The 12,923-nt window shown below is 53.4% G+C and overlaps 1 protein-coding gene across 1 annotated transcript; it reads left to right on the forward strand.

Annotated features, from left to right (window-relative positions):
- Positions 1-5,612: 5,612 nt before the first annotated feature.
- On the forward strand, positions 5,613-11,213 carry PTGES (prostaglandin E synthase). Its single transcript, XM_026049465.1, has 3 exons — positions 5,613-5,827; positions 7,729-7,811; positions 10,781-11,213. The coding sequence occupies exons 1-3, from the start codon at positions 5,720-5,722 to the stop codon at positions 11,028-11,030; spliced, it is 441 nt and encodes a 146-aa protein (XP_025905250.1). The 5' UTR covers positions 5,613-5,719; the 3' UTR covers positions 11,031-11,213.
- Positions 11,214-12,923: the final 1,710 nt, after the last annotated feature.

The raw sequence follows: 12,923 nt of genomic DNA on the forward strand, positions 1-12,923 counted from the left end.
ATCCATGGTAAAAGAATACCAAGAAAGGGCACCACGTTGGAGAAGAGCAAAGGGCACTGAAGGAATGGGGGTGAACWGGGCAGGCCTATGGCCAGATGGCTGTGGAGTGAGTGTCCCAGTCTGTGGTCTTCAAGGACATAGCTGGAATTCCTTCAGCTTGGAAGTAGCCCCTCTGGAGCACAAACCACTCGGCGTGGCATCATCCTGGACACCACCACAATGAGGGCTGTTTTGCCCAGGATATGTCAGTGTTTTGAAGACAAGTGAGACAGGAGGAGGCCAAGGGTGGTTAKAAAGTAAGAGGTGAAACCAGCTGGGAGTCACAGGCTGGTCAGCTGCTTGATTCACCATTGGAGTGAAAGTATCACCAGATAATCCAAGTAGGGAAGAAGAAATGAAAGGGAAAGGGGCTGTTATAAGGATGAGCAAGCGGTGATTTTGCAGCCTTGTCCAAGCAAGGAGCTGACTGAACAGAGTTGAGCAAGAGCTTCTTCCTGAGCTCCCAYTTCTCCGGCCGTGGAATGAGCAAGAGAGGAAGCTCAGCAATATTGCRCCTTAATTTATGTTTCACTGTGGGAGTCATTGTCCTGGGAAGCAATGTAATTTTAAATGTCTGGAAAGTGACTCGCCGTATGTAATTATCAAGAGTTAGGTCATCTATGACAGCGGTTTCTCAGGAAAGGGAGTTAAACTTGGTGATTCAGAGCTTAAGTTAATCCTCGACTTCTGCAGACTCAATGAACCAGGTAATAGATGTGGCCAGGAAGCCTCGTCTGGCCCCATGGGGGCTTCTCCCACCTTGGAACCATGGTCACCACCCATGTGTTATGGCTGGGCAAGCTCCCTGCCCCTGGTGCCCATGTCCCCCCCGACGCAGATGCTGCTTCTCTCCTGCTTCTTGTGCAGTTTTGGCCCYGTTGGCTGCACTCTCCACAGAAACGTGTCCTGCTGGACAGATACATTCTGCTGCTGCGTAAATATTTGTACCGAAAATGCCTCTCCCCGCGGAGGATTGCACAGCGCAGCCACGGTGGCATAAACACAGGGTGAAGGAGCACACGTCATGGACACACGGACACAGCCAGCAGGGCCGGAGAGTGGCCTTGCTTAGGCCCAGGAAGGCTCCCAAGGAGTCGTGCTGGTGGGTCATGCAGATGGCAAAGGAATCTTGGAACAGCTAGTCCAAGCATTGCTGCTTGTGGAGAGGCTGAGAGAGGCTCTTTACTACTTTGCTCCACCATCCAGGTGAAATTCTGGTCGCCACAAAGTCAGGGAATTGCTCTGGGAGCGAATATGTCCCTATGCTTCCTTCGCTTTCCTCGTGGGGGACTCAGGAAATAAGCACTGACTATATTTAGCCAAGGGCAATGCACTTGGCATTGCGCAGAGCTTCCTCCAGTGACATGCATCCCACCAAGGCATCTGTCATTTCTTGGTAGCTTYCCAAATGCCTAGTAAAGTCTAGAGAAATATTTCCCCTTTTTGAATTCTATATTTTTTTTTGCATCRCGGTTTGTTTCTCTTCCCTCACAACTTGCTGGGAAACTCCCTGGTTTGGGGCGGTAGCGTCAGTGGGTTTTGCCTGTTCACAGCTCGGGGGATGCGGCTCTTGGGAAGAGAAACGCGTTTCGAGTTGCTGCAGCGTGACTGGAGAGATGTGACCCATCAAAGAGGGATCAGGGCAGTTTGGGGCAGCCGCTGAGGAGGGAAGGAGGCTGCATCCTGGCCTGGCTGGGAGCAGGGAAGCAGCCTGGGGAGGCGGGAGGGACGGGCGGATGGAGCAGGAGACAAGTCACTGCCTCCTCCCTCACTTGGTTCAGGGTCCGTCTCTGCCTTGGAGCTGGAGCCTCCACAGCCCTGTGTCTTCCCCAGGTCTTCTCCTGCTCCACACACCCTAGACCTGGTCTTACTGGGTGTGGAAAACTAGTCACAGAATCCCAGAATGGCTGAGGTTGGAGGGAACCTCTAGAGATCATCTAGTCCAACCCSCCTGCTCCAGAAGGGACACCCAGAGCACRGGGCACAGGAGATTAGTTGGGAGAGACTAATCATATATTCCTTATTTATGAGCCGCCCACAGAAGTAGCTCCGGGAACAGAGTTGGGGGGTTGATGCTTCAAAACTCAACACAGACAAAACYGGAGTTTGCAGAGAGGCCGAACCAGCCCCTTCGCTTCAGCAGATGCTTTCRTCGCTGAGTGCCTTTGCAGGCTGTGGCCTCCTCCAGCTTCCCGCAAGGAGCCTGGGGAATTGCCTGCACGGGGGAAAACRGGATTTCTTTCCCTGGGTGCGGGGGCATAAGCCTGTCTCCACTCCGCAGCCCCGCAGCTCGTGCCTTTATTGAAGGCAGAGCTGCGCTGGACGAGCCGGAGCAGGAACCGCGGGCCATCGGAGCCGTGGTCGCCCAAGGCACCCGCTGCCCTTGCAGGACGGGTTGGAGCCCACGGAGGCGCCCGCRTCCCCGTGCCAAGGGCCGGCTGCCCCACTTGCCCTCTCACGTCGGTCCTGCTGCCACTGGGCAATTCCCCCGCGTTGCAGGAACTCCCCAGCAATGGGGAAAAGTGCAACTGCTCTGGCTAAGATAATACTGCAGTGTGAATCTGGTTGCGTGAATGGCTCCCCGCGTGGGAGTGGGAAAGGATCTTTATTGCAGAATTCCTCCAAATAATTCTTGCAAAGCAGGATCCGTAGTAAAGGTTTCTATTTTTAAGTACTTCTCTTGAGCATCTCCCGTGATTTTTGTTTCGTTCCTTCTGCCTTTTCCAGCATCTCCCACACATCTTTTCATTCCTTTAGTTCCTCTGTGGGCAAAACCTTTCATCTTCTCACCCGGATTCTTGAGGTCACTCTTAGTWGTTGACTAATCTTAACCTTTTCCAAAGAAATACGTTAATAGAGGGGAAAAAAAACCAATTTCTTTGGCCCGCTGCAGGTTTTTGAGCATGATGGAGCCCAAGCATCCCCCACAACCCATATTCCTGGGTGTGCTCCGAGGACATAAGCCTGAACAAACCCTCTCTTTTGATCACTGSACTTGATTTAAATTTGTGCCAGTTATTGGTGCAAAATGTCCAGGTGTTCCTGCCAAAACTCGAATGCTGCTGAGGAGGACAGGATCTGCCCAGGTTTCCGGCTAGCAGAAGTCCTGGCTTGTCTGCAGGTGGTACCAAGAGTGCACGTGTTTCTGCTGCTCGGTGAGGCATGTGGGCTGCTTTGGGAGAAGAGAAGAGCAAAGAAGAGAAGAGAAAGAAGAAAAGAAGAGAAAGAAGAAGAAAGAAGAGAAGAAGAAAGAAGAGAAGAAGAAAGAAGAGAAGAAGAAAGAAGAAGAAAGTGGGGAAGAAGAAAGAAGAAGAGAAGAAAGAGAAGAAGAAAGAACATAATGAGAAGAAGAAAAGAAGAGAATAAGAAGAAGAAAAGAAGAAGAGGAGAAGAAGAAAAGAGAAGAGAGAAGAAAAGAAGAAAAGAGAGGAGAAGAAGAAAAAAGAAAGAAGAAGAGAAGAAAGGAGAAGAAGCAGTGAAGAAGAAGCAAAGAGAAAGGGGGAAAAAAAAAAAAAAAAAAAAGGACTCCATAAAGAAGAGCTTCTTAACTGGATCCTCAGCTGGTAGAACCTGGAGTAGCTGCATGGAGGGCACAATGTGCGGGTGAAGGGTCCAGCGGCCTGTCCTGGTTCCAGGATCGGTGAACGGCCGAGAAAGCCTCGCTCCCTGCGGCAGGGCCGGTCTGTTCCTCACAGCACTAAGGCCTTCCATGCTATGAGTTTGCAGCCTCTCTGTGCAGCGTGAGCCGCTCGCCCTCGAAATGCAGCACTGGGGGGTCCCAGAGGGTGTTGGCACGTGTGGGACCCTGCGCGCATTCAGGGCCCCGTGGGGCCGAGCCGGCGCATCGCAGGAACCGCATCTTGGCGTCTGCGGCCACCACCRCAGCAGCAAGGGGAATCCGAAGGAAAGGTAACGAATTTGCAGAATTTGCAAGAACTCAGAAGGGATCTTCTGGCTCTGCCCTGCAGCAGAGGGTTGTGGAGGTTGGCAAGTTCACAAGGGAGGAAGGGAGGAAGGAAGGGAGTCTGGGCTGGCYGGGCACAGGAGAAGGTCCCGCCAGGGCCAAGGCTGCCCCTGCACACCAGCTCCAGCAGCACAAGCTCCTTCCAGGCCTCATCTCCGGAGAAAAGGAGGCCGCCTCCAACTCGCACCTGCATCCCAGGCTCAAAGGCTCTCCAGCCTCCCCGGGCAGAGGCCTCCACCAGTCCCATTCCTCGGTCTATAGCGGTAGGACCCGAGTCCTGGGCTGGGCTGGTCCTGGGCTGCGCCTGATGTTCCTCTTTGATCCCTTTGGTCGCCCCTGCGATGGCCTCGGTCAATAATTTTTGCCCAATAGGCTGTTAAAAAATGTGAAGAAAACCAGTTCTGGAAGCACCAGCACTTGGAGAGGTTGTTTTGCAAAGCACAGACAGTCCTGCTCTGCAAGTTGCTGGAGAGGTTTTCTGTGATTTGAAAGATTTTATTTTTAAAGGTTCCATTAATAAAAGGCTCAAACTGTTCATTTTCTGCTCAACCTCTAGAAATTTTCATATGCCTCAAATAAGCTTTTTTTTTTCTTTTTCTTTTTTTTTTTTTTTTTCTTTTGCTCTCTCTGTGTTAAAGAATCCGAGCCCAAATCCAGCCCTTCGGTATTAATAAAGTGAAGAGAGCTCATGTCTGCTCTCACTTTGGCTGTGGAAGGAGTTAAACTTGACTCCGAGGAGCATCTCGAGGTTCCCAGGGCAGACACTTGGATCTTGCTCCTTCTTCCCAAGTGTTCAACAGCTGGAAGAAACCAGGTCTAAATTCCAAAGCCACTTTCYAGACCGAGAATTAAAAGGTAGCACTCTACTAATTCACCTCCTTCTTGGCCAAAAGCAGCACTTTGGGGATGGGCAGCTGGATTTTTATTTCTTCATTTATAACGTTTTGTTACGTGCCCGGCTGCGTTTGGAGGCAGGAGCTGCTCCGAGCGGAACGTGTGGCCRGGATCGTGGTGCAGGGAGCAGCCCTGGTGGCCCCTCTTCCCCCGCAGGTGGCCACCAAGGGGAGGGCCCCTTGCCTCTGCTGGGACCCGGCCACCAGCACTGGGCGGGACTGGGGAGCACTGGGAGGGAGCTGGGGACGGAGGAGAGACACCCGAGGCTGGATGCAGCTCAGGTAGGTCCCTACCTCCTTCCTAACTCCTCCTCCTGCTAATTGCTGCACAATTAATTGCCTTGTTAGCTTGCGGMGGGGTGAGCGGAGCTCACACTCCTCCTGGACAGCTGATGCCCTTTGCAGCTCCATCCTGCTGCGTACAAAGAAAGCACCTGGGGCAACATTATTTATTATTTTTTTAATGTGATTTAATTGCTTTTTTTTTTAAGGGAGGGAGGTTGAATTGTGGCCGTGCTGATGCTCCCGGGCCCCCGTGGCCACGAGGGTCCAAGGCAGGAGGTGCCCACGGAGCTGGCGGGAGCAGCGGGCACGTTTCCCTGCTCCCTGCCTTTGCCTTGTGCTCCCTGGGAGCAACGCTCCTCACCGGCCTGAAGGAGATCCCGGGATCGCGGGTTTTCCATGAGAAAAGCGCCGCAGCCTCTGCTGGGTTTCAGCTCTGCTCTTCCTTCCCCSACTCCACAGAGCCCTCTTGGAGCAGAAGGAAAAACTCCAGCGTCTGTCACCGCTACAAGGAGCAGAGCAGCTCCTCGCCCGCCCCAAAATGATGGAAAATGAAGTGTTTATGTCATTTACGTTCTACAGCACGGTCTTGATCGTAAAAATGTACGTYGTTGCCATCATTACGGGACAAGTAAGGCTCAGAAAGAAGGTAAGTTCCAGTTTCCTTTTCCTTCCTTTTCTGGCTTTTTCCATAAGTTTCTGTTTTGGTTTGGTTTGGTTGCAAGTCCTTTCTGATTTTAATCCTTTAAAGGCTGGAGAGGTTTACTGGAGCGGCAAGTTAAGTTTTMTTCAACTCCAGCTGAAAGCAAATATTGTTTTATAGCGGCGGCAGATAAATATCTCGCTTTTCTGGGGCTCTTGTTGTTTGTTTCTGCTCTCTGTAGCTTGATGTTTATCGTTTCTGAACCCTAATCTAAATAGCAGCTTCAGTTCTAAAATGGCACGCAGGTGAGCTGCTGCTGGAAAGAGCTGCTGTTTGCTCCAGTTTAGAGTGGATTTGCTCCAGGAGAAAAGTGGAAAAGGGTTAAGAAAAGTGAAAAAGSCTTAAGAAAAAACCTCGGGTTGCAAAAAACAATTCCTGTGGCATAGAGAAAGCTTTTGTGCTTTCGGAGGCTGAATCTCTGCTTGAATGCCCCAGGAGAACGGAAAGTTGGGGGAAATAAAAACAATAGCGGGAGAAAATAGTTCTTGGGCACGGAGGGAATTGCAGGGAGGTTGGGAGCTCTGGCTGCAGTGCGTGTGCTGGGATAATCAGGTATTTTATCACCTGCAGCCCAACTTGAGCTTGTAGCAAACCTCAACTATCTGCAAAAACTGCTTAAAAATAGCTTAATAGTAGTAATATTAGTAATTAATACTAGTAATTACTAGTAATAGTCATTTAAGATCCAGCTGCATCAGTGGAGGGGAGATATTTGTGCTCTCGGACATAGTGCGGGGATGGATAGTTTTGTGCTGGACCATCATCACTGCAGGATTTGGCTTTTTCCCCTRTGTTTCTGAATGATGCCCAGTCCTGGAACAGTCTGGGCTTGTAACATGATTAAAGAAAGTGCYGGGGACTTTTCCAGGCTGTAAAGTCAACCTGTCGCGTGTAGCCAGGTCCTCACGGAACAGCTTCCCAACATAGGTGGGGAGAATGTATAAATCCTTTTTATTTCTGACGTTATTGGTTTGGATACGATTCCCTCAGGGCTGTTTTCCCCACCAACTATTGCTGTTAAAAAAACAGCCACRGAATTTTCTATCGCAGCTGGATTAGCTAATGTGTCACTTGGATGAATTCGGATGCTGCATCGAGCACCTACGAGGTGTGCGCCCTGCTCCAGAGCTGATCCTGTGCCAATGGAAAAGTCTCCTTGAAAGTGGTTGTGCAAAGGGAAGGGGACTAGGATCAGGGCTGCAAAGGAAGCCCAGGAGCCCCCTTGAAGCCCCTGGTTTGGGGTCTGCTCTGTGAGCAGAGATGGGGTTTTCAGATTAGGAAAACGCACGGGGATGCACTGGGGCTCCGGAGCTTGCGTTTTGCCTCCGATATATTAGTGCAATTGCACTTGTGTTTGTGAAARGTGGTGCAAAGCAAGGAGAAATTCCCAATGAAAAAAAATAAGGGCAAAACTTCAGCCTGTTAAAGATGCTGAAAACGTTATAAACTATCAAAGAAGGAGGAGGATGGATGAGAGCAGAAACTCCCAGCTCTGGCTGCTGTTAGGGCCTCCTGCAGTAAATATAATGGATGATGCTAGCCTGACGCCCCCTTAACATTCATGCAACATAAAAATCCCTCTTCAGCTCTGAATGCTGCGTCCAGCAAGGCCTGAGCTTACAAGTTATATGTGCAAACATGATGGAAAACAGACCTTTGATGGTTAGTCTCCCAAATATATGTTGTATATGGACCGCACAGACTGGGCTTGTGGCCTGGGAAGAGACCTGAGCATCTTGTAAGGCAATGAAACCATTTCTGCTCTGCTGTTTTGATGTTGCATGTGTAAAAACCCCYGAATTCAGCGTGTCCCCTCAGAGCCCTCCCGTGACAACCGTGTCTTGCAGGCGTTCGCCAACCCCGAGGATGCGCTGCGCAACGGAGGCCTGCAGTACTGCCGCGAGGACCCCGACGTGGAGCGCTGCCGCAGGTGAGCGGCTCATTAGTTAACTAATTACCTGGGTGGGTGGAACGGCTGGAGCTCCAGGGCAGGAGCCCATATGGCAGCTTAATGTTTAATGGGAGCGTGGTGCGTGCCAAAGCAGAGGAGCACGGAAGGGTTCGGGTTGGGGYGCTGATGGCCAATTCTGGCACCGTTATGAGATCCTGGGGCTCCTGCAGTCCCCTTGGGGCTTGGGCCTCTACCCCCAGGCTCCTTGTGGACCCTCAGGACCCCAAATCCCCCCAAATTCTTCCCCAACTTGGTCAGAGCAATCAGGTCGTGACTGGCGAGCATGTAGCTGCTCCCAATGCTGTTTGGAAACGTGAGAAGAAGGTGGACACGGTGGTAGGACYTTCTGCCTCGCAAATTAGGTGAGTCCCGCTCTTCAGTGGAGCTCCCCCTTGCTCAGGGTTAAACCCCAGAGTGTTTGAGCCCTGAGCTTCTTGCATTGCCGCCCCCGACTCCAGAAGGAGCTTCTCTCACCAGGAAAAAATGAAATAACAATGTTGTTAATAAGAATAACAATCCTCTTTTCATTAGGCAGAAAAGCCAAACTTCCAAGCAAATAAATTCTTGGAGCTCCAACAAAGGCGCGGGGAAGGCTGGGATTTAAAGAACTCAGGGTGGGTCTTTGCTAACTTGCACACAAGCAACAAAACACAAAGACAAATGAAAACACRGGGCTTTCTGCAAACAAAGGTGAAGCAGGACTGTCCTCTCAAGCCTTAGCAGGAAGGTTGGGAGGCTGCAACGCAGGAGCTGCTGGGTCTGCCCCGGGCAGGAGCGGAGCCGGGGCAGCCTGTCCCCCCCGGCCTGCTGAGGACATCCCGGCGGCTACGTGGCGGTCCTGGCCTGCCGAGCTCCTTTCCGTTCCTTTCTCCTCCCCTTTCCCATTTCTCCTTCCCGCCCTGCTGAACCTCTGCCATGGCTCAGCCCGCGGGGGGCTGTGTTTGGACGCAGCGCTGCCATTTCCCAGCAGAGCTGAAATTTGAAGAAAAAACGTGTTCATTACCCTCTTTTTGCTGGAGAAAGCTGGGGTGCAGCGGGGTTGGAGCATCACCAAAGACCTGGGCACTGGGGTAGAGCCCTCCAAAAACCTGGGCRCTGGGGTAGAGCCCTCCAAAGACCTGGGCGCTGGGGTTGGAGGTGTCTAACTGAGACACCTTTGGCCAACCTTGGCGTGGTGAAATCGGTGGCCACGCTGTTGCCAGGATGGGTGCCTGGGCATCTCCATATGCTGATTGCAGCAGCAGATGGGGTTTACGATATAATGTTCCTCTCCATTTTTTTTTAAGTCATTTTTTTTCAGCCAAGTCTGTTCCTGTATCTGCACTAGCGAGCTGTGACTGAGCATCATAAAGCTGCACAGCCACTTCTCTTAGCTTGCCCAGAAGAATAGCAAAGGTATCCTAGCCTGCAGGCAGTTAAACAAACAAACAAAAACTTCATTCAAGTAAGAAATTGCTTAAAATTTTCCCTAGATTTTGTGAAAATCCTGTGGCACAGGATGCAGAGGTGATTCTGACCCCCTCAAGCCTTCAGGGAGAGCAAGAGAATGATCCTCCAGAGGGGACAGTTTGTGCAGGGCAGTGCGGGGACAGGTCCCTGCAGCACCAGGGGACACAGCCCAGGGGTGGCAGCAGCCAGGCAAGTTAGCTCAGAGCTAGCCAGGGAAAAGGGGCTCCCAAGGGGCTCCCAAGGCCRTAGCAAGCTGGCTTTGCTGCTGCTCCATGATGCGGATTCCTGCAGAAATCAGCTCGAGCTGTTCCTCGGGTTCAGCTCCTGCTGGGCAAGAGGGGCTGGAGATGGTCCCTGCTGTGCCTTGGAAGAGGGTGAGTGATGGAGGTGGCTTTTGGATGCTCCCAGGACATGCAGCAGTGAGCACAGGGAACCGGGAGGACTTTGGATGCAGCAGAGCCTGGTGCCTGCGTCCCTCCTGTCTGTGCTGCSCCATCACCCTGGCGCAGGTCAGAGACCTCCTGGCAAGCCAAGGGGCACAGGGCTCTTTTCTGCAGGCTRGAAAGAACCTCCTGCATTGTAAGGAGACAAAACAGAGAAAGGTGGAGAGACTGGGAGCATGAGGAAAGCCGCACTGCTCTGGGGACCAGTTTTCACCGGGATTTCTCAGAGTCTCCTACCTCCCCATCCACGCAGGACAGGCTCTTGTAAAGGGGGAACCCTATCGATTTTGCCCTGGGAAAGGACAGGACACGACCTAAGTAAACCCGATCTGCTGTTATTTTGGTAGCAGCGATGTGTACAGATCCCAGAGCCGCTTCCAGGCGGGACCATGGAATTGGCAGGCGCTGCGGCGGAGCGCTCGGAGCGCAGGCTCTGGCCCCGGGTCTGTAAACAGGACATTGCACAACCCGTTTCACAGCTTTCACTCGTGTCACCGCGGTGCAACGGAGCGATGCACAGGGGCACGGAGGAGCCTTGGGGGCAGCTCTTGCTGCTCTCCTTTGGAAATGCCTGCAAAGGGGAGCAAAACTCCCATCCYGGGAGTTTCTCCTTTGCGGAAACGGCAGCCTGGAGGCTGCCCTTGCTGTGTTGCTTGCCCTTGCCACGTTGCTGTGTAACGTGGACACATGTGGGGCCGCGTGGCGCTGGCGCCTCGCCTTCCTTCAGCTCTCACCGCTTTGCAGGGTCTTTGTTTTGCTCTGTTTATTTAAAAAGTCTCCCCCTTGAGCTGTCATCCATCACGGCAGAGACGTCTCGGTCACGCGGGGCAGCTTAAGGCAGCTTTGTGAGCACCGCAGCCCCCTCGAGAAAGACCTCAGGGCTGAAATCTCCCTGCCTGCGTGTGCAGGGGGAACCGAACTGCTTTCGACAGCGCGTCCACCCCATCCAGTGGAGAAGAGGGCTACCTACCCTCCCGAGACTGGGCTTTTGGGCTAGAAAGGACGGGAGGCAGCAGGAGGTCCTGAGGGCAAGAACAAGCAAGTCTCTCTTTCCAGGGCCCATCGCAACGACATGGAGAACATCTTTCCCTTCCTCTTCCTCGGAGCCRTCTACTCCTTGCTGGAGCCCAGCCCCGCGGTGGCGAGGATCCACTTCCTCACCTTCTGCGTGGGGCGCCTGCTGCACACCGTGGCCTACCTGCTGAAGCTGAAGGCRCCCACGCGCTCCGTGGCCTACAGCGTGGCCCAGCTGCCCTGCTTTTCCATGGCTCTGCAGATCCTCGTGGCCACCGTCGCCTACTGGTAACCAACGCGGGCGCCCAGACCCCAGCGGGGCTCCCTCGGGAAGAAGGGGCCCCCTGACCTCCTGCTCTCTGCTGCTGCTTCGACGCAAAGATTTCCCCATCCGGGCCAGATGCTCCATGTGCCCTTGTGTGTGCGTGCGTTGTAGCGAGGCAGCCTGCACTGCAGGGACACTCCACGAAGCTCTTGATAATGTCCTGGTGTCTGCAGCCTGGCAGGGAAATCTGCGGAGAGCAGGGGAAACTCCTCCTTTGGGGCAGGAAGGGGCTGCTGGGGCAACTTGCTCGTGGTCTGGGTAGGGATGGGAAGGGAGAAAGCGCATATATGTGCCTCTAGATCAAGAGGATTCGTTGAAGGAAAGAAGGCTCGCTGAGTAATTGGCCCAGCCTCGTGTGAGGACTGAGAAGAGGATGAGGTGCCCTCTCCCCTCGGTCAATAATACCCCATGAATCGGGATGGAGGAGCCACAGTGGTCCCAACTGTGCTGCAAAGCTCTTGCTGCAGAGGAGAGTCAGCAACGCGATAGCAACAGGGGTTTGGTTATTTGGTTGTAAAACCAAACTACCTCCTTGAGCCTGGCTTGGGGGCCTCGCTCAGCTTGATTCCTAGGCCAGTTTTGGTTTGCAGGGCAGAAGGGGGGTTATGAGGAGGCAGAGAGGGGCAGGTGTCTGCCAGGATGCGTAACACGGAAGTTGAAACCCCGGCGGTGCTGTTGTAAAGCAGAGCAGCACTCGTTGCTTCCGGCCCGTCCTCTTGTCTCGTGCCAAGAAAGGCAGCTTTGCYGCAGGAGGAGCCGCGGAGCCCCGCGGAGGCAGGAGCCCCTCGCGCCAAGGCCGCCCCGGGGACGCAGCCGGCCGTCAGCAGGTCCCGGCAAGCGGCAGCCGCGGCTCTGTCTGCTGCGGCCGGAGCTCTCATCATCAGTGGTCTGCAAATGAACAGAACCAGTGCCTTTCTGCAGCCCTTGCAGGCCGACAGCAAGGARAAGAGGCTGCTCGGAGCTTTCAGTGCCATCTCCTTGTGGCAGGGTGCAGGTAGCCAGCAGAAACCGCTCAGCGCTCAGAGCTGTACCCACATACGAAGCCCAAGGGACCATTGGAAGGATCAAGGTGTTCACAAAGCAGTTTTGCAGCGTGCACAAAGATATCTGCGCCCACATGCTTGTCGTGCTTGGAAATGCTTCTGGGCAGGCAGGACATTTTTTCCTCCTCTGTTTGCAGCCTTTCTCTGCCTGTAGCTATTCAGGGAATGCACCGTGACGGCTTTCGGGGTATTTTCTTCCAGCTCTTTCCTACTGTCCGCTCTTACTCAGCACGGAGTAACGGGTGCCAGCCCGAAGGTCTGGAAAAGAGCYGAGTGGCTTTGAATGCTCTCCTGAAGCTGTGGCCCTGCAGGAGGAGGATCCCACTGCTCCACAGCATTGTGTGAAAGCAGCTGTGTCRGGGTGCAGAGTTTGGGCCCCGCATATTGCAGGGTCACAGATCCCTGTACACGTTCCTGCGGCGGTGCCGTCCTCAGCACTGAGAGCGGGTCCAGCAAAGAGCAGCCCGCGACGGAGCAGCCCCTGGAAGGACGAGGAGGCTGCTGGTGTTCGGCACCTCCTCTCTGCTCTGAGGCAAGGCAGGTTTCACTAAAATCACAGAGGAAAACCAGAACGAGCAGGAAATCGAGCCTCCTTCCACCTGTCCTGGACACTAAAGCTCTTCCTTAAGCCAGCCCTCCTGAGATGCTCTCACCAAGATCTCCTGAGATGATCTCACCAAGATCTCCTGAGATGATCTTACCAAGCCCATCAGCACAAACCAAGGGGTGGAACAGCAGCTCCCGCTGATACTCGTGAACACTTGTCCATCTTGGTAACAGCTTCTGTGCAATAGCTCCTGCTCTTGGGATAGATGGG

This window comes from Nothoprocta perdicaria, unplaced genomic scaffold (genome assembly GCF_003342845.1).
Source record: "Nothoprocta perdicaria isolate Ctin4 unplaced genomic scaffold, notPer1 scaffold_6, whole genome shotgun sequence".
Taxonomy (NCBI): domain Eukaryota; kingdom Metazoa; phylum Chordata; class Aves; order Tinamiformes; family Tinamidae; genus Nothoprocta; species Nothoprocta perdicaria.